The sequence below is a fragment of the Triticum aestivum genome, chromosome 1A (genome assembly GCF_018294505.1).
Source record: "Triticum aestivum cultivar Chinese Spring chromosome 1A, IWGSC CS RefSeq v2.1, whole genome shotgun sequence".
NCBI classification, from domain to species: Eukaryota; Viridiplantae; Streptophyta; class Magnoliopsida; order Poales; family Poaceae; genus Triticum; species Triticum aestivum.
This window is the reverse complement of record NC_057794.1, coordinates 462,391,301-462,413,007: the sequence shown is the minus strand read 5'-3', so window position 1 is coordinate 462,413,007 and position 21,707 is coordinate 462,391,301. Positions and strand designations below refer to the sequence as shown.

The 21,707-nt window shown below is 45.7% G+C and overlaps 2 protein-coding genes across 2 annotated transcripts; one reads left to right on the top strand and one right to left on the bottom strand.

The window, feature by feature from the left end:
• Positions 1-14,230: 14,230 nt before the first annotated feature.
• On the top strand, positions 14,231-15,216 carry LOC123056713 (dirigent protein 21-like). Its single transcript, XM_044480013.1, has one exon. The coding sequence runs from the start codon at positions 14,301-14,303 to the stop codon at positions 14,859-14,861; it is 561 nt and encodes a 186-aa protein (XP_044335948.1). The 5' UTR covers positions 14,231-14,300; the 3' UTR covers positions 14,862-15,216.
• On the bottom strand, positions 15,158-21,501 carry LOC123056702 (dual specificity protein phosphatase PHS1). Its single transcript, XM_044480005.1, has 11 exons — positions 21,123-21,501; positions 20,437-20,472; positions 20,142-20,320; positions 18,995-19,208; positions 18,589-18,759; positions 18,338-18,498; positions 17,210-18,245; positions 16,339-16,491; positions 16,025-16,252; positions 15,779-15,936; positions 15,158-15,691 (listed from the first exon to the last, which is right to left on the bottom strand). Exons 1-11 carry the CDS (start codon positions 21,195-21,197, stop codon positions 15,322-15,324), a joined length of 2,781 nt encoding a protein of 926 aa, XP_044335940.1. The 5' UTR covers positions 21,198-21,501; the 3' UTR covers positions 15,158-15,321.
• Between the last annotated feature and the right edge of the window lie 206 nt (positions 21,502-21,707).

Genomic DNA, 21,707 nt, shown 5'->3' with positions numbered 1-21,707 from the left:
GGTCCAGGGGGGCGCCGGCCCCTCTAGATCCCATCTAGATGGGGGGCGGCGGTCAAGGGGGGTGGCTTGCCCCCCAAGCCAAGTGGGGCGCCCCCCACCCCTAGGGTTTCCAACCCTAGGTGCGGGGGGAGGCCCAAGGGGGCGCACCAGCCCATCAGGGGCTGGTTCCCCTCCCACTTCAGCCCATGGGGCCCTCCGGGATAGGTGGCCCCACCCGGTGGACCCCCAGGACCCTTCCGGTGGTCCCGATACAATACCGGTGACCCCCGAAACTTTCCCGGTGGCTGAAATTGGACTTCCTATATACAATTCTTCACCTCCAGACCATTCTGAGACTCCTAGTGACGTCCGAGATCTCATCTGGGACTCTGAACAAGTTTCAGGTTACCTCATACTAATATCTCAACAACCCTAGCGTCACCGAACCTTAAGTGTGTAGACCCTACGGGTTCGGGAGACACGTAGACATGACCGAGACGACTCTCCGGTCAATAACCCCAAACTTTTAGAAACGACAGCTTAGGTTTCTTCTCAAACCATAATTCATACGGTGTCGTCTCAACGGATTTCGACGGAGCCCTATTTAAAGTGAATGCGGCAGTCTCTAAAGCATAGCCCCAAAATGACGGCGGTAGATCGGTAAGAGACATCATAGATCGCACCATATCCAATAGAGTGCGATTATGACGTTCGGACACACCATTACGCTGAGGTGTTCCAGGCGACGTGAGTTGTGAAACTATTCCACATTTCCTTAAGTGCGTGCCAAATTCGTGACTCAAGTATTCTCCCCCACGATCTGATCGCAAGAACTTGATTTTCCTGTCACGTTGATTCTCAACCTCACTCTGAAATTCCTTGAACTTTTCAAAGGTCTCAGACTTGTGTTTCATTAAGTAGACATACCCATATCTACTCAAGTCATCAGTGAGGGTGAGAACATAACGATAGCCACCGCGAGCCTCAACACTCATTGGACCGCACACATCAGTATGTATGATTTCCAATAAGTTGGTTGCTCGCTCCATTGTTCCTGAGAACGGAGTCTTGTCATTTTACCCATGAGGCATGGTTCGCACGTGTCAAATGATTCGTAATCAAGAGACTCCAAAAGTCCATCTGCATGGAGCTTCTTCATGCATTTGACACCTATGTGACCAAGGCGGCAGTGCCACAAGTATGTGGGACTATCATTATCAACCTTACATATTTTGGTATTCACACTATGAATATGTGTAACATTACGCTCGAGATTCATTAGGAATAAACCATTCACCAGCGGGGCATGACCATAAAACATATCTCTCATATAAATAAAACAACCATTATTCTTGGATTTAAATGAGTAGCCATCTCGAATTAAACGAGATCATGATACAATGTTCATGCTCAAAGCTGGCACTAAATAACAATTATTGAGGTTTAAAACTAATCTCATAGGTAAATGTAGAGGTAGCGTGCCGACGGCGATTACATCGACCTTGGAACCATTCCCGACGCGCATTGTCACCTCGTCCTTCGCCAGTCTCCGCTTATTCCGCAGCTCCTTTAGTTTTGCCGGCCTTCTTGTTCGCTAAGTATTTGGGGCAGTTTCGCTTCCAGTGACCACTTCCCTTGCAATAAAAACACTCAGTCTCGGGCTTGGGTCCATTCTTTGGCTTCTTCCTGACAGCTTGCCTACCGAGCGCGGCAACCCCCTTGCCGTCCTTCTTGAAGTTCTTCTTACCCTTGCCTTTCTTAAACTTAGAGGTTTTATTCACCATCAACACTTGATGTTCCTTTTTGATCTCCACCTCCGCTGATTTCAGCATTGAATATACCTCAGGAATGGTCTTTTCCATCCCCTGCATATTGAAGTTCATCACAAAGCTCTTGTAGCTCGGTGGAAGCGACTGAAGGATTCTGTCAATGACTGCATCATCCGGGAGATTAACTCCCAGCTGAGTCAAGCGGTTGTGCAACCCAGACATTTTGAGTATGTGCTCACTGACAGAACTATTTTCCTCCATCTTACAACTGAAGAACTTGTCAGAGACTTCATATCTCTCGACCCGGGCATGAGCTTGGAAAACCATTTTCAGCTCTTCGAACATCTCATATGCTCTGTGTTGCTCAAAACGCTTTTGGAGCCCCGGTTCTAAGCTGTAAAGCATGCTGCATTGAACGAGGGAGTAATCATCAGCACGCTGCTGCCAAGCGTTCATAACGTCTTGGTTCTCTGGGATGGGTGCATCACCTAGCGGTGCTTCTAGGACATAATCTTTCTTGGCAGCTATGAGGATGATCCTCAGGTTTCGGACCCACCCCGTATAGTTTCTGCCATCATCTTTCAGCTTGGTTTTCTCTAGGAACGCGTTGAAGTTGAGGGCAACATTAGCGTGGGCCATTTGATCTACAAGACATATTGTAAAGATTTTAGACTAAGTTCATGATAATTAAGTTCATCTAATCAAATTATTCAATGAACTCCCACTTAGATGGACATCCCTCTAGTCATCTAAGTGAAACATGATCCGAGTCAACTAGGTCGTGTTCGATCATCACGTGAGACGGACTAGTCAACATCGGTGAACATCTTCATGTTGATCGTATCTTCTATACGACTCATGCTCGACCTTTCGGTCTTCCGTGTTCCGAGGCCATGTCTGTACATGCTAGGCTCGTCAAGTCAACCTAAGTGTATTGCGTGTGTAAATCTGGATTACACCCGTTGTATTCGAACGTTAGAATCTATCACACCCGATCATCACGTGGTGCTTCGAAACAACAAACCTTCGCAACGGTGCAGAGTTAGGGGGAACACTTTCTTGAAATTATTACGAGGTATCATCTTATTTAAGCTACTGTCATTCTAAGCAAATAAGATGTAAAACATGATAAACATCACATGCAATCAAATAGTGACATGATATGGCCAATATCACTTTGCTCCTTATGATCTCCATCTTTGGGGCACCATGATCATCGTCATCACCGGCATGACATCGTGATCTCCATCATCATGATCTCCATCATCGTGTCTTCATGAGGTTGTCTCGTCATCTATTACTTCTACTACTATGGCTAACGGTTTAGCAATAAAGTAAAGTAATTACATGACGTTATATGTTGACACGCAGGTCATAAATAAATTAAGACAACTCCTATGGCTCCTGCCGGTTGTCATACTCATCGACATGCAAGTCGTGATTCCTATTACAAGAACATGATCAATCTCATACATCACATATATCATTCATCACATCCTTTTGGCCATATCACATCACACGGCACATGCTGCAAAAACAAGTTAGACGTCCTCTAATTGTTGTTGCAAATTTTTATGTGGCTGTTATAGGTTTCTTAGCAAGAATGTTTCTTACCTACGCCAAAACCACAACGTGATATGCCAATTTCTATTTACCCTTCATAAGGACCCTTTTCATCGAATCTGATCTGACTAAAATGGGAGAGACAGACACCCGCTAGCCACCTTACGCAACTAGTGCATGTCAGTCGGTGGAACCTGTCTCACGTAAGCGTACGTGTAAGGTCGGTCCGGGACGCTTCATCCCACGATGCCGCCGAATCAAGATAAGACTAGTAACAGTAAGTAAATTGACAAAATCAACGCCCACAACAACTTGTGTTCTACTCATGCATAGAAACTACACATAGACCTAGCTCATGATACCACTGTTGGGGAACGCAGCAGAATTTAAAATTTTCTACGCATCACCAAGATCAATCTATGGAGTCTTCTAGCAACAATAGGAAAGGAGTGCATCTACATACCCTTGTAGATCGCGAGCGGAAGCGTTCGAGAGAACGGGGTTGATGGAGTCGTACTCGTCGTGATCCAAATCACCGATGACCAAGTGCCGAACGGATGGCACCTCCGCGTTCAACACACGTACGGTTGGGGAAGACGTCTCCTCCTTCTTGATCCAGCAAGGGGGAAGGAGAGGTTGATGGAGATCCAGCAGCACGACGGCGTGGTGGTGGAAGCAGCGGGATCTCGGCAGGGCTTCGCCAAGCTCTAACGAGAGGGAGAGGTGTTACGGGGGGAAGAGGGAGGCGCCAGGGGCTTCGGTGCGCAGCCCTCCCTCCCCCCTCTTTATATAGGGGTCCAGGGGGGCGTCGGCCCCTCTAGATCCCATCTAGATGGGGGGCGGTGGCCAAGGGGGGTGGCTTGCCCCCCAAGCCAAGTGGGACGCCCCCATCCCTAGGGTTTCCAACCCTAGGCATAGGGGGAGGCCCAAGGGGGGCGCACCAGCCCATCAGGGGCTGGTTCCCCTCCCACTTCAGCCCATGGGGCCCTCCGGGATAGGTGGCCCCACCCGGTGGACCCCCGGGACCCTTCCGGTGGTCCCGGTACAATATCGTGACCCCCGAAACTTTCCCAGTGGCTGAAACTGGACTTCAATTCTTCACCTCCGGACCATTTCGGAACTCCTAGTGACGTCCGGGATCTCATCTGGGACTCCGAACAACTTTCGGGTTACCGCATACTAATATCTCAACAACCCTAGCGTCATTGAACCTTAAGTGTGTAGACCCTACGGGTTCGGGAGACACGCAGACATGACCGAGACGACTCTCCGGTCAATAACCAACAGCGGGATCTAGATACCCATGTTGGCTCCCACATGCTCCTCGATGATCTCATCGGATGAACCACGATGTCGAGGATTCAATCAATCCCATATATAATTCCCTTTGTCAATCGGTACGTTACTTGCCCGAGACTCGATCGTCGGTATCCCAATACCTCGTTCAATTTCGTTACCGGCATGTCACTTTACTCGTACCGTAATGCATGATCCCGTGATCAACCACTTGGTCACATTGAGCTCATTATGATGATGCATTACTGAGTGGGCCCAGAGATACCTCTCCGTCATACGGAGTGACAAATCCCAGTCTCGATTTGTGCCAACCCAACAGACACTTTCGGAGATACCCGTAGTGCACCTTTATAGTCACCCAGTTACGTTCTGACGTTTGGCACACCCAAAGCACTCCTACGGTATCCGGGAGTTGCACAATCTCATGGTCTAAGGAAATGATACTTGACATTCGGAAAAGCTCTAGCAAACGAACTACACGATCTTGTGCTATGCTTAGGATTGGGTCTTGTCCATCACATCATTCTCCTAATGATGTGATCTCGTTATCAATGACATCTAATGCCCATAGTCAGGAAACCATGACTATCTTTTGATCAACGAGTTAGTCAACTAGAGGCTCACTAGGGACGTGTTGTGGTCTATGTATTCACACATGTATTACAATTTCCGGATAACACAATTATAGCATGAACAATAGACAATTATCATGAACAAGGAAATATAATAATAACCATTTTATTATTGCCTCTAGGGCATATTTCCAACAGAATTTTCATTATAGAACTTGGCTTGTATATTCCGATGATGGGCTTTCTCAAATGCCTGAGGTCTTCGTGAGCAAGCAAGTTGGATGCACACCCACTTAGTTTCCGTTTGAGCGTTCATATACTTATAGCTCTAGTGCATCCGTTGCATGGCAATCCCTACTCCTCACATTGACATCAATTGATGGGCATCTTCATAGCCCGTTGATTAGCCGCGTCGATGTGAGACTTTCTCCTTTTTTGTCTACTCCACACAAACTCCATAATCATATTCTATTCCACCTATAGTGCTATGTCCATGGCTCACACTCATGTATTGCGTGAGGGTTGAAAAGGCTGAAGCGCGTTAAAAGGTATGAACCAATTGCTCGGTTGTCATCAGGGTTGTGCATGATGGGAGCATTTTGTGTGACAAAAATGAAGCATGGCCAAACTATATGATTTTGTAGGGATGAGCTTTCTTTGGCTATGTTATTTTGAGAGGACACGATTGCTTTATTAGTATGCTCGAAGTATTATTGTCTTAATGTCAAATGATAGACTATTGCTTTGAATCACCCGTGTCTTAATATTCATGCCATGATTAGATTACATGATCAATATTATGCTAGGTAGCATTCCACATCAAAAATTATCTTTTTTATCATTTACCTACTCGAGGACGAGCAGGAATTAAGTTGGGGGATGCTGATACGTCTCCGTCGTATCTATAATTTTTGATTGTTTCATGCCAATATTACACAACTTTCATATACTTTTGGCAACTTTTTATATTATTTTTGGGACTAACATATTGATCCAGTGCCCAGTGCTAGTTCCTGTTTGTTGCATGTTTTTTGTTTCGCAGAAAATCCATATTAGATGGAGTCCAAACGGGATAAAAACTGACGGAGATTTTTTGTAATATATGTGATTTTTGGGAAGAAGAATCAACGCGAGACGATGCCCGAGGGGGCCACGAGGCAGGGGCACGCCCCAGGGGGTCAGGCGTGCCCTGGTCCCTCGTGCCCACCCCGTAAGGCGGTTGGTGCCCTTCTTTCGCCGCAAGCAAGCTAATATCCAGATAAAAATCATGTCCAAAATTCAGCCCAATTGGAGTTATGGATCTCCGGGAATTTAAGAAACGGTGAAAGAGCAGAATCAGGGAACGCAGAAACAGAGAGAGACAGAGAGACAGATCCAATCTCAGAGGGGCTCTCGCCCCTCCCATGCCATGGAGGCCATGGACCATAGGGGAAACCCTTCTCCCATCTAGGGAGAAGGTCAAGGAAGAATAAGAAGACGGGGGGCTCTCTCCCCCTCTCTTCCGGTGGCGCCGGAACGCCGCCGGGGCCATCATCATCACCGCAATCTACACCAACAACTTCACCGCCATCATCACCAACTCTTCCCCCCTCTATGCAGCGGTGTAACCCCTCTTTTACCCGCTGTAATCTCTACTGAAACATGATGCTCAATGCTATATATTACTTCCCTATTATGTATGGCTATCCTATGATGTTTGAGTAGATTTGTTTTGTCCTATGGGTTAATTGATGATCGTGATTGGTTTGAGTTGCATGTTTTATTATTGATGATGTCCTGTGGTGCTCTCCGTGTCGCGCAAGCGTGAGGGATCCCCGCTGTAGGGTTTGCAATATGTTCATGATTTTTCTTATGGTGGGTGGAGTGAGTGACAGAAGCACAGACCCGAGTAAGTAGGTTGTTTGCGTATGGGAATAAAGAGGACTTGATGCCTTATAATGCTATGGTTGGGTTTTACCTTAACGATCTTTAGTAGTTTCGGATGCTTGATAGAGTTCCAATCATAAGTGCATATGATCCAAGAAGAGAAAGTATGTTAGCTTATGCCTCTCCCTCAAATAAAATTGCAATAGTGATTACCGGTCTAGTTATCGATTGCCTAGGGACAAATAACTTTCTCGTGACAAAAAGCTCTCTACTAAAACTAACTTAGTTGTGTCTTTATCTAAACAGCCCCTAGCTTTTGTTTGCACGCTCTTTATTATCTTGCAAACCTATCCAAAAACACCTACAAAGTACTTCTAGTTTCATACTTGTTCTAGGTAAAGCGAACGTTAAGCGTGCGTAGAGTTGTATCGGTGGTCGATAGAACTTGAGGGAATATTTGTTCTACCTTTAGCTCCTCATTGGGTTCGACACTCTTACTTATCGAAAGAGGCTACAATTGATCCCCTATACTTGTGGGTTATCACCCAGTGCAAATTGCTGTTTTTTTTTGCCTATTTCAGTGTTTCGCAGAAAAGGAATATCAAACGGAATCCAAACGGAATCAAACCTTCGGCAGAGTTATTTTTGGAACAAACGTGATCCAGGAGACCTGGAGTGGACGTCAAGAAATAAGAGAGGAGGCCACGAGGCAGGAGGGCGCGCCCAGGGGCGTAGGCGCGCCCCCCACCCTCATGGGCCCCTCGCTGCTCCACCGACATACTTCTTCCTCCTATATATACCCATATACCCCAAAAACATCCAGGAGCACCACGAAACCCTATTTCCACTGCTGCAACCTTATGTACCCATGATATCCCATCTTGGGGCCTTTTCCGGCGCTCCGCCGGAGGGGGAATCGATCACGGAGGGCTTCTACATCAACACCATAGCCTCTCCGACGATGTGTGAGTAGTTTACCACAGACCTTCGGGTCCATAGTTATTAGCTAGATGGCTTCTTCTCTCTCTTTGGATCTCAATACAAAGTTCTCCTCGATTCTCTTAGAGATCTATTCCATGTAATTCTTTTTGCGGTGTGTTTGCTGAGATCCGATGAATTGTGGGTTTATGATCAAGATTATCTATGAACAATATTTGATTCTTCTCTAAAATCTTTTATGCATGATTTAAATATCTTTGCAAGTCTCTTCGAATTATCAGTTTGGTTTGGCCTACTAGATTGATCGTTCTTGCAATGGGAGAAGTGCTTAGCTTTGGGTTCAATCTTGCGGTGTCCTTTCCCAGTGACAGCAGGAGCAGCAAGGCACGTACTGTATTGTTGCCATCGAGGATAAAAATATGGGGTTTATATCATATTGCTTGAGTTTATCCCTCTACATTATGTCATCTTTCCTAATGCGTTACTCTGTTCTTATGAACTTAATACTCTAGATGCATGCTGGATAGCGGTCGATGTGTGGAGTAATAGTAGTAGATGCGGAATCGTTTCGGTCTACCTGTCGCAAACGTGATGCCTATATACATGATCATGCCTAGATATTCTCATAAGTATTCTCTTTTCTATCAATTGCTCGACAGTAATTTGTTCACCCACCGTAGAATTTGCTATCTTGAGAGAAGCCACTAGTGAAACCTATGGCCCCCGGGTCTATCTTCCATCATATTATTTTCATATCAACTTGCTATTTCTATTATTGTTTATTTTGCAATCTTTATTTTCCAATCTATATCATAAAAATACCAAAAATATTTATCTCATTATCTCTGTCAGATCTCACTTCCATAAGTGACCGTGAAGGGATCGACAACCCCTTTATCGCGTTGGTTGCAAGGTTCTTGTTTGTTTGTGCAGGTACTAGGTGACTTGCGTGTTACCTCCTACTGGATTGATACCTTGGTTCTCAAAAACTAAGGGAAATACTTACGCTACTGTGTTGCATCACCCTTTCCTCTTCAAGGTAAAACCAATGCATGCTCAAGAGGTAGCACTTGTCGGTAACGAGATTGAACTAGGTATTGAGATACCGACGGTCGAATCTCGGGCAAGTAACATACCAATGACAAAGGGAACGAACATATGTTGTTATGCGGTTTGACCGATAAAGATCTTCGTAGAATATGTAGGAACCAATATGAGCATCCAGGTTCTGCTATTGGTTATTGACCGGAAGTGAGTCTCGGTCATGTCTACATAGTTCTCGAACCCGTAGGGTCCGCACGCTTAACGCTCGAAGGCAGTCGGTATTATGAGTTTATGTGTTTTGATGTACTGTAGGTAGTTCGGAGTCCCGGATGTGATCACGGACATGACGAGTAGTCTCGAAATGGTCGAGACATAAAGATCGATATATCGGAAGGCTATGTTTGGACATCGGAATGGTTCCGGATGAGTTCGGGCATTTACCGGGGTACCGGGGTACCGGGGGGTTACCGGAGCCCCCGGGGAGTCAATGGGCCTTATTGGGCCTTAGTGGGAGAGAGGAGGAGGCGGCCAGGTGGAGGGCCCCCCCCAATCCCAATCCGAATTGGGTAACCCCCCCCCCTTTCCTTCCCTCTCTCTCCCTCTTCCTTCTTCTCCTACTCCAACCAGGGAAAGGGGGAAAACCTACTCCTACTGGGAGTAGGACTCCCCCTTGGGCGCGCCATAGAGAGGACCAGCCCTCCCCTCCTCCCCTCCTTTATATACGGGGGAGGGGGCACCCCATAGACACATAAGTTGAGAGTTGTCTTAGCCGTGTCCGGTGCCCCCTCCACAGATTTCCACCTCGGTCGTATCGTTGTAGTGCTTAGGCGAAGCCCTGCATCGGTAACTTCATCATCACCATCATCACGCCATCGTGCTGACGAAACTCTCCCTCGGCCTCAACTGGATCAAGAGTACGAGGGACGTCACCGAGCTGAACGTGCGCAGATCGCGGAGGTGTCGTACGTTTAGTACTTGATCGGTTGGATCGCGAAGACGTTCGACTACATCAACCGCGTTTCATAACTCTTCCGCTTTCGGTCTACGAGGGTACGTGGACATACTCTTCCCCTCTCGTTGCTATGCGTCACCTATATGGATCTTGCGTGTGCGTAGGAAATTTTTTGAAATTACTGCGTTCCCCAACATGCATATCAAGATATAGGGCATCGGAAATAGTATAACATGCAAGTGCGATAAAAGTAAAGGACGTAGAGATAGGCAGACTAAACGCAATGAAGACACAGTGATTTTTGGCATGGTTCTCATAGGTGGCGTTGTCATACATCCACGTTGATGGATATTTCAACCCACATAGGGTAAAGGTTGCACGAGTCCACGGAGGGCTCCACCCACAAAGAAGCAACATTGTCTATTTCATCATGGTTTACGCCCACGAAGGACTAGCCTCACTCTGGGTAGTTCACAAAGTAGGCGATCTCCTTGTCCTTACAAACTCCTTGGTTCAACTCCACAAGTTTGGAGGCTCCCAAGTGACACCTAACCAATCTACTCTCCAAAAGGTAATAGATGTTGTTGATGATGATGAATTCATTGCTCTTGTGCTTCAAAAGACAGTCTCCTCAACACTCAATCACTCTCTCACATATTTGGCTTGGGGTAGGAGAAGGATTGGAGTGGAAAGCAACTTGGGGAGGCTAGAAATCAAGGTTCAAATGGTTGGATTGGAATGCCTTGATCTCAACACCAGTGTAGGTGGTTCTCTCTCAGAAAATGGATATAGGAAGTGTAGTTTCGCTCTGGTTGCTCTCACTAAGAGTAAGTGGTGGGGGGGGTATATATAGCCTTCACCAAAAAACTAAAATTACAAACTTTAAGCAAAACTCGGTGACACAAAAAAAGAAATATCGGTCAGACCAAACAGTGTAAAAGATTCGAACGTTAGGCTTTCGGTGGGACCGGATGAATCCACTCGGTGAGACCGGTACATGATGCGATCGGTTCATCTTGGTGATTCCGAAATGACTTTGACTGGGTACAGAAACTTGGTCACTGCACTTCGGTAGGACCGAATTTCATCTAAGTTGTATTAAGTTTCTAGGGTTTGGCTTATGACACTATCTTGAGTATCTTGGTGCGACCGAGTTTGACTTAGGGTTTTGGACAGTTTGGAATGTGGGGAAGTTGTTGAGGGTTTGGGAGCAATATCTTCAAGCACTTGAGCAAATGACTCATGATCAAAACTCATGCCCTTTGGATAGTATTGCCTTTCCTATGGATTCAATGTGATCTTTGATCCCTTAACCAAAAATGTAGGGTCTTGAAGCTTTTGCCCTTTGTAGCTTGAGGGGGTCCACTTCTTGAGATGATAGAGTCAACTCATGTATTTCGACATGAAAATGTTAGTCCAACAACATGTATTTCGACATGAATTACCAAAACTACCAAGGGAACAAATGTGCTTTCAGCCTTGCACTCAATGTTGTGGAGTTTGCATTGCACGCAATTCTTGAGATGATAGAGTCAACTCATAAGCAAAGCCAAACCGTCCATGAAACATGTGACATAGTGCGAAGAATCAGGGGCTTCTTCATAAGCAGTCAATTGATCATTCAATATCGAGAATCTGCCCACAGAATCTTCCACTACAGAAGTCTGAGCAATATAGAATAAACTACAGATCAACTGTTGATGTTGATTTCTCCCGAACTAGCCTTGTAAGAAACCACATAACTCGTCCCATGTTCCCTTGGGAACTTTCCTCTGAACTGATTCTACCCATCTCACTGTTACTCCTTTGAATTGTGTTGATGCCAGTGAAATCCACATATTATGCGGTGTACTCCATAACCGGAATTTATTCTCACACCGTGTTTGCCATAATTGCAGGTTAGATCCATCGAACCATGGAAATTCGACACAAATCCAGTACCACCCGAGTGAGCAAACTTAGAACGAACAGTGTCCCGTAACATAGAGGGTGAAGAAAGGTTGGACTAGCACATACCCCTGATAGGAGGAGGGACATAAACGTTATCTGCCTTCCCCCGGTGTTCTCTATCGGTGCCTTGGTCGACGACTGGCTGCTCTCACCTACCGGAAAAAAGCTTAAGCGGAGCAGCCTTATCCACCGACATTACATGGGTGTATCAACCGGTCAGACCTTAGGAGTTGGCACGTTCACCTTGCCCAAATTTGTGCGGATCCGAGCGATGTAGCCGCCTAACTCCTCACGCACGTCGTTGATGAGCACAGTGATGATGTTCGTTGAGAATCTTGTGGATGACCATGAGCATCTTATCGGGTTGATCCTTGAAGCGTCGATCCAAGGAGCCATTGAAGTCAGTCTTCAGTAGCTAATAAACCTCGCATGCCTCTAGTGAGAGCTCATTCATAACTTGTTGTGACACTAATCCTTATACCCCATCTGATGTGGATGTTGGGGAAGCTTCAGGACGAAATGGATGTTGATGCCAAATATAAGGATTTGGCTCTCCATCTCCTTAGAAAGGGTGTTTCTCACTGAATTTCCTTCCATCCACCCTAGCAACAAGTCACGATTACGATGGGTACAGTAATTCAAATGCAGGTCGAAGCCTTCCTTTCTTCCTAGACAAGTCTACACAAAGCACACCTCTCATATTATAAAGAAGACGCCGGCCGTTACACCCGATTAACGGGCCCAGTTCAGGCTTGCAAGCCACTGGGGTAGACGACACATATGAGTGGGTCGAGCTGCAGGCCCACGAGTTGCAGTTGGCATTTCCCTCTCCTCCGTTCTTTTGCTTTGTTGTTTGAGGTGTTGCCGACGCAAGGTCAAGGGAGTTTGGGTGGCCTTACAATTTGGAGGGGACAATTGTTTCCTTCTTGGTGTCATGTAGGATTCCACGATGACTCTTTTTTCTATTTTTTTTGAACAACACTAACTTCCACTATTCAATGGATAATTGCAAGTTTTTTATTGTTTTGTTTTTTGAGTGAAGGATAATTGCAAGTTTGCTTAGAATTGAAACTACAACCACAAGTTGTTGCTGAGAAATAGATGTTCTCCTATTTATTTTACTATTGATAATTGGGTGCATTGGCGTGCGACTCCATTGAGCGACGAGGGCAAGGGAATCTCCGGTTAGTAGTTTAGGTTAGGGTTTTTGGTCCTCGCAGGTGCGACACTCGGACGGATGGCGGCGCCTCTTCTTTGAGTTTGTCTTCCAGGCTCCGATCATCCTTGAGTGCGTCCGTTTGGACGTAGTAGACGGAGTTTCAGCATAGATTCCCACCATCTTCTTGGGGCGGTGAGGTTAGGGTTTCTCGTCATGTGACGAGATTTTGTGCCAGGTGTTTCAGATCTATGCAAGGGTTCAATGATTACGAATGTGCCTTCAGGTCGATGGTCCTTAAGGGCATGTGCACAAAGACTTCTCGGCTGTCATCGACAAGGTCAAACCGACTCCAGTAAGAGCGACGACATCGGCGCGTCGGCGGCTTGTTCTGACGACTGTAGTGGTCATTCGGTGGTCCCAGGATCTCAATATATTTCTTATTATGTTTGAGATGCCATGTACTTCCAATGAACTTTTACATAGATCTGATCTTTTTGGCCAAGAAAAGGTGAATTTGATGGCTTTTGGAGGGGACTAGTTGCTGGTGTCACGAAGGATTGCATGTGAGCTCCCATTTTTCTTTTGTTTTTTAGAAATGCATGCTCTAGCCAATGCGATCAAAATACTGATCTGGTAGAAGACTTTTTGGCTTCGATACCATGTAGAAGTGCATGCTCTAGCCAATGCAACCAAAATACCGATCTGATGGAAGACCTCTTGGCTTCGATACCATGTAGAAGTGCATGCTCTATCCAGTGCAACCAAAAGACTGATATGATGCAAGACATCTTGACTTTGATACCATGTACAAGTGCATGCTTTAGCCAATGCAATCAAAAAACCGATCTGATGAAAAAGACTAGACAATACATTTATATGTCAGCACTATTGAACAGCTAACATCCAATTTTAAATTCTCAAGTTGTTGCTCAGAAGTCAGAATTGAAGCTGAAACCACACGGTGTTGCCGAGAAAATAGCATCTTTGGTTTTGCAAAAGAGTAGTATAAATTACTAGTGCTAGTAGTTGGCGTCACGATGGGATTTTGAACATGTACTTTCCTTTTTATTTTCCTTCCGACGGTTGACTCTCATTTTTTAACAGATATAGTATAATCATCCAAGCTGTTGTTCCATTCCTACAACTACAAGAACACACACCATGGATGCATCCAGCAACTCGGCATTATCACCACATCTTCTCGGTCGCTCATGGCCCAGCCGCTACCATTCCTCGCGCCACTCGTCACCTTACTCTTCCTGGCGGCGGCAACCACGACGGCAACAGCGGCCGCAGACGGTGTCCCCGCCGCCGCCGGCAATGGCGGCATGACGCACCTCCACTTCTACTTCCACGAGATATACACCGCCGGGCCGAACGGCACGACGGCGGCGGTGGCGTCCCCGCCGGCGGGCGCCAGCGGCTCGGCCTTCGGGTTCGGCTACGTGGGCGTGGTCGACGACATGCTCCGCGAGGGCGCCGACCCGGCGTCCCGCCTCATCGGCCGCGCGCAGGGGCTCACCGCGGGCGCCTCGCTCTCGGAGGTGGCAATCACCACGTTGCTCAACTTCGTGTTCACGGACGGGCCGTACAACGGCAGCACGCTGGCGATGTTCGGCCGCGCGGTGCTGGGCTCGGTGATGGAGCGGCCGATCGTGGGGGGCACCGGCGCGTTCCGGATGGCGCGCGGGTACACGCACAGCCGGATGGTCGAGTCCGCGGACCCCGGGAACCTGCTCGTCCTCGAGTACGACGCCTACGTCTTCCACTAGGAAATACGTACTCTACTGGGACGCGGAGTTTCTGCTCCCGAACTCATCTGCACCCACGTTGACAACACATCAAATTATCTATCACACAAAAAATAGATTTTTTTGAAATTTTTTTAGTATTTGTTTTGATTTTTTTCGGACCAGGAGCATATCAGCCTGGGCACCGAGTTGAATTTCCGTACTCTACTACCTTAATTTGCTTGGTGGTTTCGATTCGTACATGTTATTCTGGCTTTAATTCAAAAGTCTACATGTTTTCTCTTTCCTCAGCACAAATGGAAATTTATTTGTAGGCATTGATCCGAATCCCGAACATTTGTACTTGAAACATGAACATTTCTTGTTTGATACTGTATATTACACCTGAGTCTCACTCTCCTAAGTTGGGTTCCTCTTAGCGCATGTATTCACTACAGTACAAGTGTGCCAACCTGTGTACATACAACAAAAGAACAAGAGATCAGAAGGTGAGCTCGTCAGCGAACGCCTTGGCCAGCTTCTGCGAAGGGCTGAGGCTCCCGCCGCGGCTGATCCGGAGCGACTCGATCGACTTCTGGATCTCCATGGTCATGGCGCTGTCCACGCTGCCCTGCGACAGCCGCCTGTGCGCCTTCTGCAGGTGCAGCTTCAGCGAGCTGGTGCTCAGCCCCACGTTCTTGCCGCATATCGGGCACACCTTCATCTCAGGCCGCTTCTGCTGCCAGTCCATCGACGCCTTGCCGTGCAGTTTCTTGTCCAGAGCTAGCAGGGCCTTGGCGAAGCCGTCGTTCGGTTGCGCGCGGCGGTGTACTTTCTTTAGTAAGTTCCAGGCCTTCGCAAGCGTGAAGCCCCTGAGAAAAGTGGCATCTTAGTTTTAGTCTTGGAAGTGGGAAAGTATACGGCATCAAATGCAGATGTGACAAAGCTAAAATTCCTACTTTCTGAGCATCAAGTAGGCAAGGACGACCGTGGCGCTCCGGCTTTTCCCTTCAAAGCAATGGATGAGGACCTTACCCCCAACACGGTCGACCTGGTCAATAAAATCTGATGCTTCTTCAAAAAGATCGCTGATGTTTGCATCATCATCATCACTAATCTGCACAAGATAGCACAGTTGGTTTTCCATCAATACAAAAAATCAGAATTATATAACACAGTACTAAACCAAAGGTTGACGCTCTTACTGAAAAGTTCTTGTACTGAAAAAGATCAGGAAACTGGGTATCAGATTGACCAATCTCATTCGAACACAAACATAGTATATGGGTAATGCCCAAATGCTGGAGGGTGTACTTAGACCTTGCAGCGAGAGCCCCACCTATAAATAAGTTGTTGACCACGAGAGAAGGTCGCTCAGTATTTGCAGCATCAGAGACCAACGATGTCCTTTCAATGATGTGTTCAAGGCGCACCTGCAAGTTATTCATCATCAGACTCACTAGCTGCTTGAGAAAAAAGAGCTTCATCTATGTTCTAATCCAGATCTTTTGGCACCCACCTTTAACTCGTAGGCATCTGCCGCCATGTTGTTCTCAGTTCCATCAAAGAATCCAGAATGAAAATTGTTCTCCTGACAAAATCTGATCACGTCGGTCTTAAACGCTTCATTCCATTGTTCTATCTCCTTGAGCAATTCAGGATCGACATCAACCTATTGCATCATAACAGAAATTCTTAACTTAAGTTCAGCATTATTTTTATTGCCAAACACAAGTCAACCTCATACACATGAACCAGTCAGTGCTGGTCAGTTGAAGGGCAACCTTTCGGCAAAATATGAGGTTGAATATCAATGCTACACTTGTATGAATTTAGAGAAGACAGCCCCAAATATAATATGCTATACACTGAAAAAATCAACTTGACTACACAACACAATCAGAAAAGTAATATTTATTGCCAATGCCGGTACCAGAGCTGCAACTTGTGGGGGGTCAAATGCACGATTGAAAAAATTGCACTGAGTTCGAGAAAATATAATTGCGTTGCTTCTGGGTTTTTACGCGAAATTTTACTTCTATGGGATGGTTTTGCAAAGGTAAGGGCTTAGTTGACCCCACAGCTTCAATGTGACAACGCCATCGTTCATGGTGTTTCGAACACAACTAGATCCTCACTTTTTTAGTTAGAAACCTCAAACTCGGATTCGCGGGATTCTAAAAGCACAAGAATAGGAATAACATAAGATTGTAAATTTGTAATGTCATGCCCACTTGAATCCTACAGGATTTTATTTGCAACGACGTTTGTTTGATCGCTACCACAGGAAAAGAAGATTCTTTACAAGATTTTTGAGTGGATGAAAAAATTCCTAGGGAATGTAATGCAAAGGAATCCTTAGGAAATTTTAAATCAAAAGAAGCCCTTACCTTCGGAGTCTTATAAAAATCACGAAGTCTCATTGTCATTCTACTTCGGGGAGCATCTGCACTCCCCTTCAAGTGTTTACCACTCCAACTGTCCCTGGACATAGGAGAATCTGAGCTTCCGCGGGATCCCGCAGAAGATGTCTTTGTGGCATTTTTTTGCGTTCCAGAGTCACTATGAGGGTCACTGTTCACGTGCTTATTAGGTGGACAAGGGGTACTGTAGCTGGCTCCCGGAGATGGGAAATCAGAAATTGCAATATCATTATGGTCAGATTCCTCAGAGCTTTTAGTAATTATGGACGAGAAAACTCGCAGAACACCATCCAATTTTTGGTATAGCTGGAGAAGAAATAGATGGAAACCCTCCAGATCCCTAAGAGCTGCACGAAATGCCACTCGGAATTCATGAATCGCAGCAGCATTGTCTTCATCAGAAAGAGAGCAGCAAGAATCAGTGGAAGTGATTGCCTCATCAGGTCCAGGAATCCCAAGCTTACCACCGGAAATTTCATATAAGATATTCGCGGAGTGGTCCGAGTTATTCAAAATGAGTTCTACAACTTTGGGATACCGTTCATGATCTTTGACACGTCTCCCTGCAGGTGGGCGACGGGGCACCCCAGTGTCAATTGCTACAATGTGGAAAGTCCCGCTCGCACTTTCAGCATTTTCTTGTACACTTCTCAATGCATCTGCTTTTCCTGACATGAGGTCCACCTCCGGAGAATCTAATCTTCCGTTTGCAGAGTGGAACTGTTTTTCTTTTTGGAAAATATTAGAAAACAGTGGGTTGGAGTTTTCCAAAGTGCCCTTAGACTCCTCAAATCTGTCCATACTGGGCAAGGATGATCTATCCGAAATCATCAAGTTTGCGGGATTGCCACGCCAGCCAAGCTGGCGGCATGGGAGCCTATCCTCATTCCTGAGTATCAGATCTAGCATCAAGACCCTTCCAAGGGATGAAGAAGTAATACGCGCAGCTTGCCGTGAACTGAATGCCTTTGGACTCTCTAGCAGGGGTGAGCCATGAAAATAACTGGCAAACAAGGTGAGAATTAACATCTTATATGCAGTTCAGAGTGAGAAAATGCATACATGATCATATTTTTCCTAAGGGGCTAGCAGTACCTCATTAGAAGAAGACATCGGCTTAGCTCAAGAGCTTCCAACAATTCTGAGCAAGTCATCTCACCAATCTCATCATTATTTGAAACCGCTATTTCTCGTGCTTTTTCTGCGGCATGTTTTATCCCCTGCCACTCCAGACTAGAATTATGCACTATCCTAGCCTGCAGTTTTAGAGGAAACTGAATTAGAAATCCAATGATAATTGTTCACATAAAATAAGTTTAAAGTATTCACTGGGTGTTCGCATATACTTGTGGTGTCTGGACTCCAAGCAACCGTGCAAATTCATATCCCAAAAGTTCTGCCTGTGTTGCCATCTTTGACGCTGCAAACTTTATAACAGCTGCTTCTTCTTTTGGTAAACCATTGTTACCCGCACTAAATAGAGCAAAGAATACAACGCCACCAGAGTTCACAGTCATCTAAAAAGGGAGGAAGAAGAAAGCAGCATGTCAAGTGAACGAGTAAACAAATATGAAACTACAGAACAATAATATGATTAGGCCTGATCTACAAAATGCTAATCCATGTTGGAGGCCCGCCAACTGCCTTGAAAGTTGATCTCAGATGTGGAAAAGAGAGTATAAACTAAACTTATTTTTCTCGCTAGCAACCTAGGAAGAATACAAATCGGCATGACAACAGACAGCAACAAACCTCAAGAGCTTTAGTCATCTCATCTTCAGAGTGTTCTGAACTACTACTGTGTTCTGTATGGTGCAGAGATGACAGCATATTCCATGAAAAGCCAGATGATTCAATGTCCAATGCAGAAGCATTCCCAAGCCTCTCCCACAAACTTATTTCAGGAGGCTGATCAAGCGTAGGATTCTTTTCTCTGCTCGCCGCTTCTGCTTTAACCACTTCCTCCCTATAGTGAGCAGAGCAGAGCACAGTAGCAAAACAATGATAGAGCATTAGCACAACGAGCATAGAACGTTGATTTGCAAGCTTATGATCATTTGTGTGGCACAAGGAAACAAATCCCTACATACTACTACTAAACAAAATCACAAGGTAACATTTAGATTTTTATTTACACAAATATATATATATATATATATATATAGTGCAGGCACGCTAAACAAATAAAAATGTAGAAGATGCCATCATGGGTAATTAGTTTTCTGCAAACTCTAGGCAGATTATTATTCTACTAATGGAGTCTTGCCTGTACTGCCATCGTTCATTTATATAAAAAAAGTTTCTTGGTTGGAGAATATCAATATAATGCAGATCAACACATAGTATACATATACTGCATGCTGGCATAAGGTTAGAACTACAGTAATCAATATGTACCATTATATCCAGTTAGGTTTTAAAGGATGAGTGTTGAATTAATCATTAGTCAAATAGAATCTGGCAAACTAAGATGACTCTGAAGGCTTAAGCAGAGTTATACGTGTGTGTAATGTATTATCTTAATATAGCAGAGTTAGAGTATTTTTGTGGAGAGGAAAAAATATACAGTTAAATATACAATCTAACCTAACATTACACCAAAATGCAGTCGAGGTATCAATGTGTTGGTATTTAGCATGCTCTCTAGTTAACTCTGGAAAGTAGAGAAACTGAAAAGAGGATTCAATCTTGTTCCCAAGGTGAGTATTCAAGTAAGGTTCCATAACCTATTTGCATATACGAGATTTGCATCAGAAGGTTCTTTGGATAAATCAGCATAATGTTTCTAGAGTAGCTTTATCCAACAAGTAGATTAAGGTCACTTGTTTAGTTTAGCGACACCAGATAATCAATTGAGAAATAATCATGACTAGGATGTAGATGAATTTAGGCAAGCAACCTTAAGTCTGTGCTGCCAAAAAGTGAGAAGCTTCCACTTGGCATCACTTCAATCCTTGAATTGCGACGTGGGAACCCAGATGGGCGAAATGTCCCGCTCCGCAAACGTACCAATGACACCCATTTCTCGAATGACTGTGCTGTTGTTGAGATATCACCGCCAAAGAACAAAGAAACCACCTATACACAGAAGTAGAAATTAGGAAATCCAAACGATTGTGGTCTTCAGGTTTTCTCAGTAAGGAAAACCAAGAAACTGGATATCACAATCGAATGCTGCAAACGGGAACACGTACACGAGAGGGTAGCTTCAGATCTCTCTCCAAGTTTTCCTACAAGAAAAGATAGGTTTCTTATGTTTAAATTTTTTCTGGAGTGGAAACAAATACATTTAAAGCATTTTGGTAGCATAGTTCACCAGCATGTTGTGATTGATGAGAGCATTGCGATGCAGAAAGACAGATGAGAAACACAAACAAGATCGGTTCTTTCTAAAGTGGACAGGATAAAATTGGAATTCACGAGTACAAACAAGCAGAGTAGTGCGAGAGGTTAGGTCTAACACTAACATGAGAACAACACTTGCAAATTGCAATTGTTTTTATATTCTCGCCTGCAGGTGAAAGTCAAATGCTCAAATTAAGGTCTATGCTGTCCCGATGTTGCATTGAAAGTTTCCCAACTTTTAGCACTTCTAAAACCTAAATTCAACACTGTAGAGCAATCAAAAGCTGCAGACCGACGGAGACTAATAATTAAAGGAAAATCTCAAATAGTCATAATTTCTGCCTAGATTCGATCAGGAGGTGCCGACATAGACCAGCCTACGATTAATGAAGGCGCATTTGGGTTTTCGGCAGTTCAACCCAAACACCGGAGCACATTATTCCCCTTTTCCCCCAAATCCCACAAGAACCACCCAGAACGCGCCGGATCCGTCTCGAGACGGAGCAAGAAACGGGGGAGAAGCGAGCGAGCTCACCCTGGGGAAAGGGACCGGCGGCGGCACCTCGCGCTCCTTGCGTGCCTCGTCTTGCCGCGCTGCCCCCTGTTCCATGGGAGGGAGGGGCGGGCGCGGGTGGCCGTTTGACGGCCCGGGAGCCCGGCGTGATATACAGGCTCGTGTAACCGCCCGCTACGGCGCGTAGCACGAACGGCCGGCTCCCGGGGGAGGGGAATGCGGGCCGTCAAATCCGCCGGAAAGGGTGAGGATCTTGCGCGGGCTTTCGTGCCCCGCTCCGTGCCTTTCCGTCTATGGTGTCGGCTTTTTTCCCGTAATGGAGGGTCGGAGAGGGGCGAACGGTAGTGAAGACGAGAAAGTAGAGAGGGTGGAGTGAGGTGATGAGTGGAGAGAGACGTCTCAGACGTGGAGACGTGGAGTGTTCACCGGAAACTGCTTTCGCTTTTTGGAAAGGATTCCATGAAGCAGGACACGGGGGCTCGTTCCTGTGATTTGGGAGTAAAATACACAGGAGGGTCGGTAGACTTGGAGAAAACTAATTTGGACACTCGATTTAAAGAGAGCTTCAACCCGGATCACCGAATGAATGGCAGCAAATGTCCACGG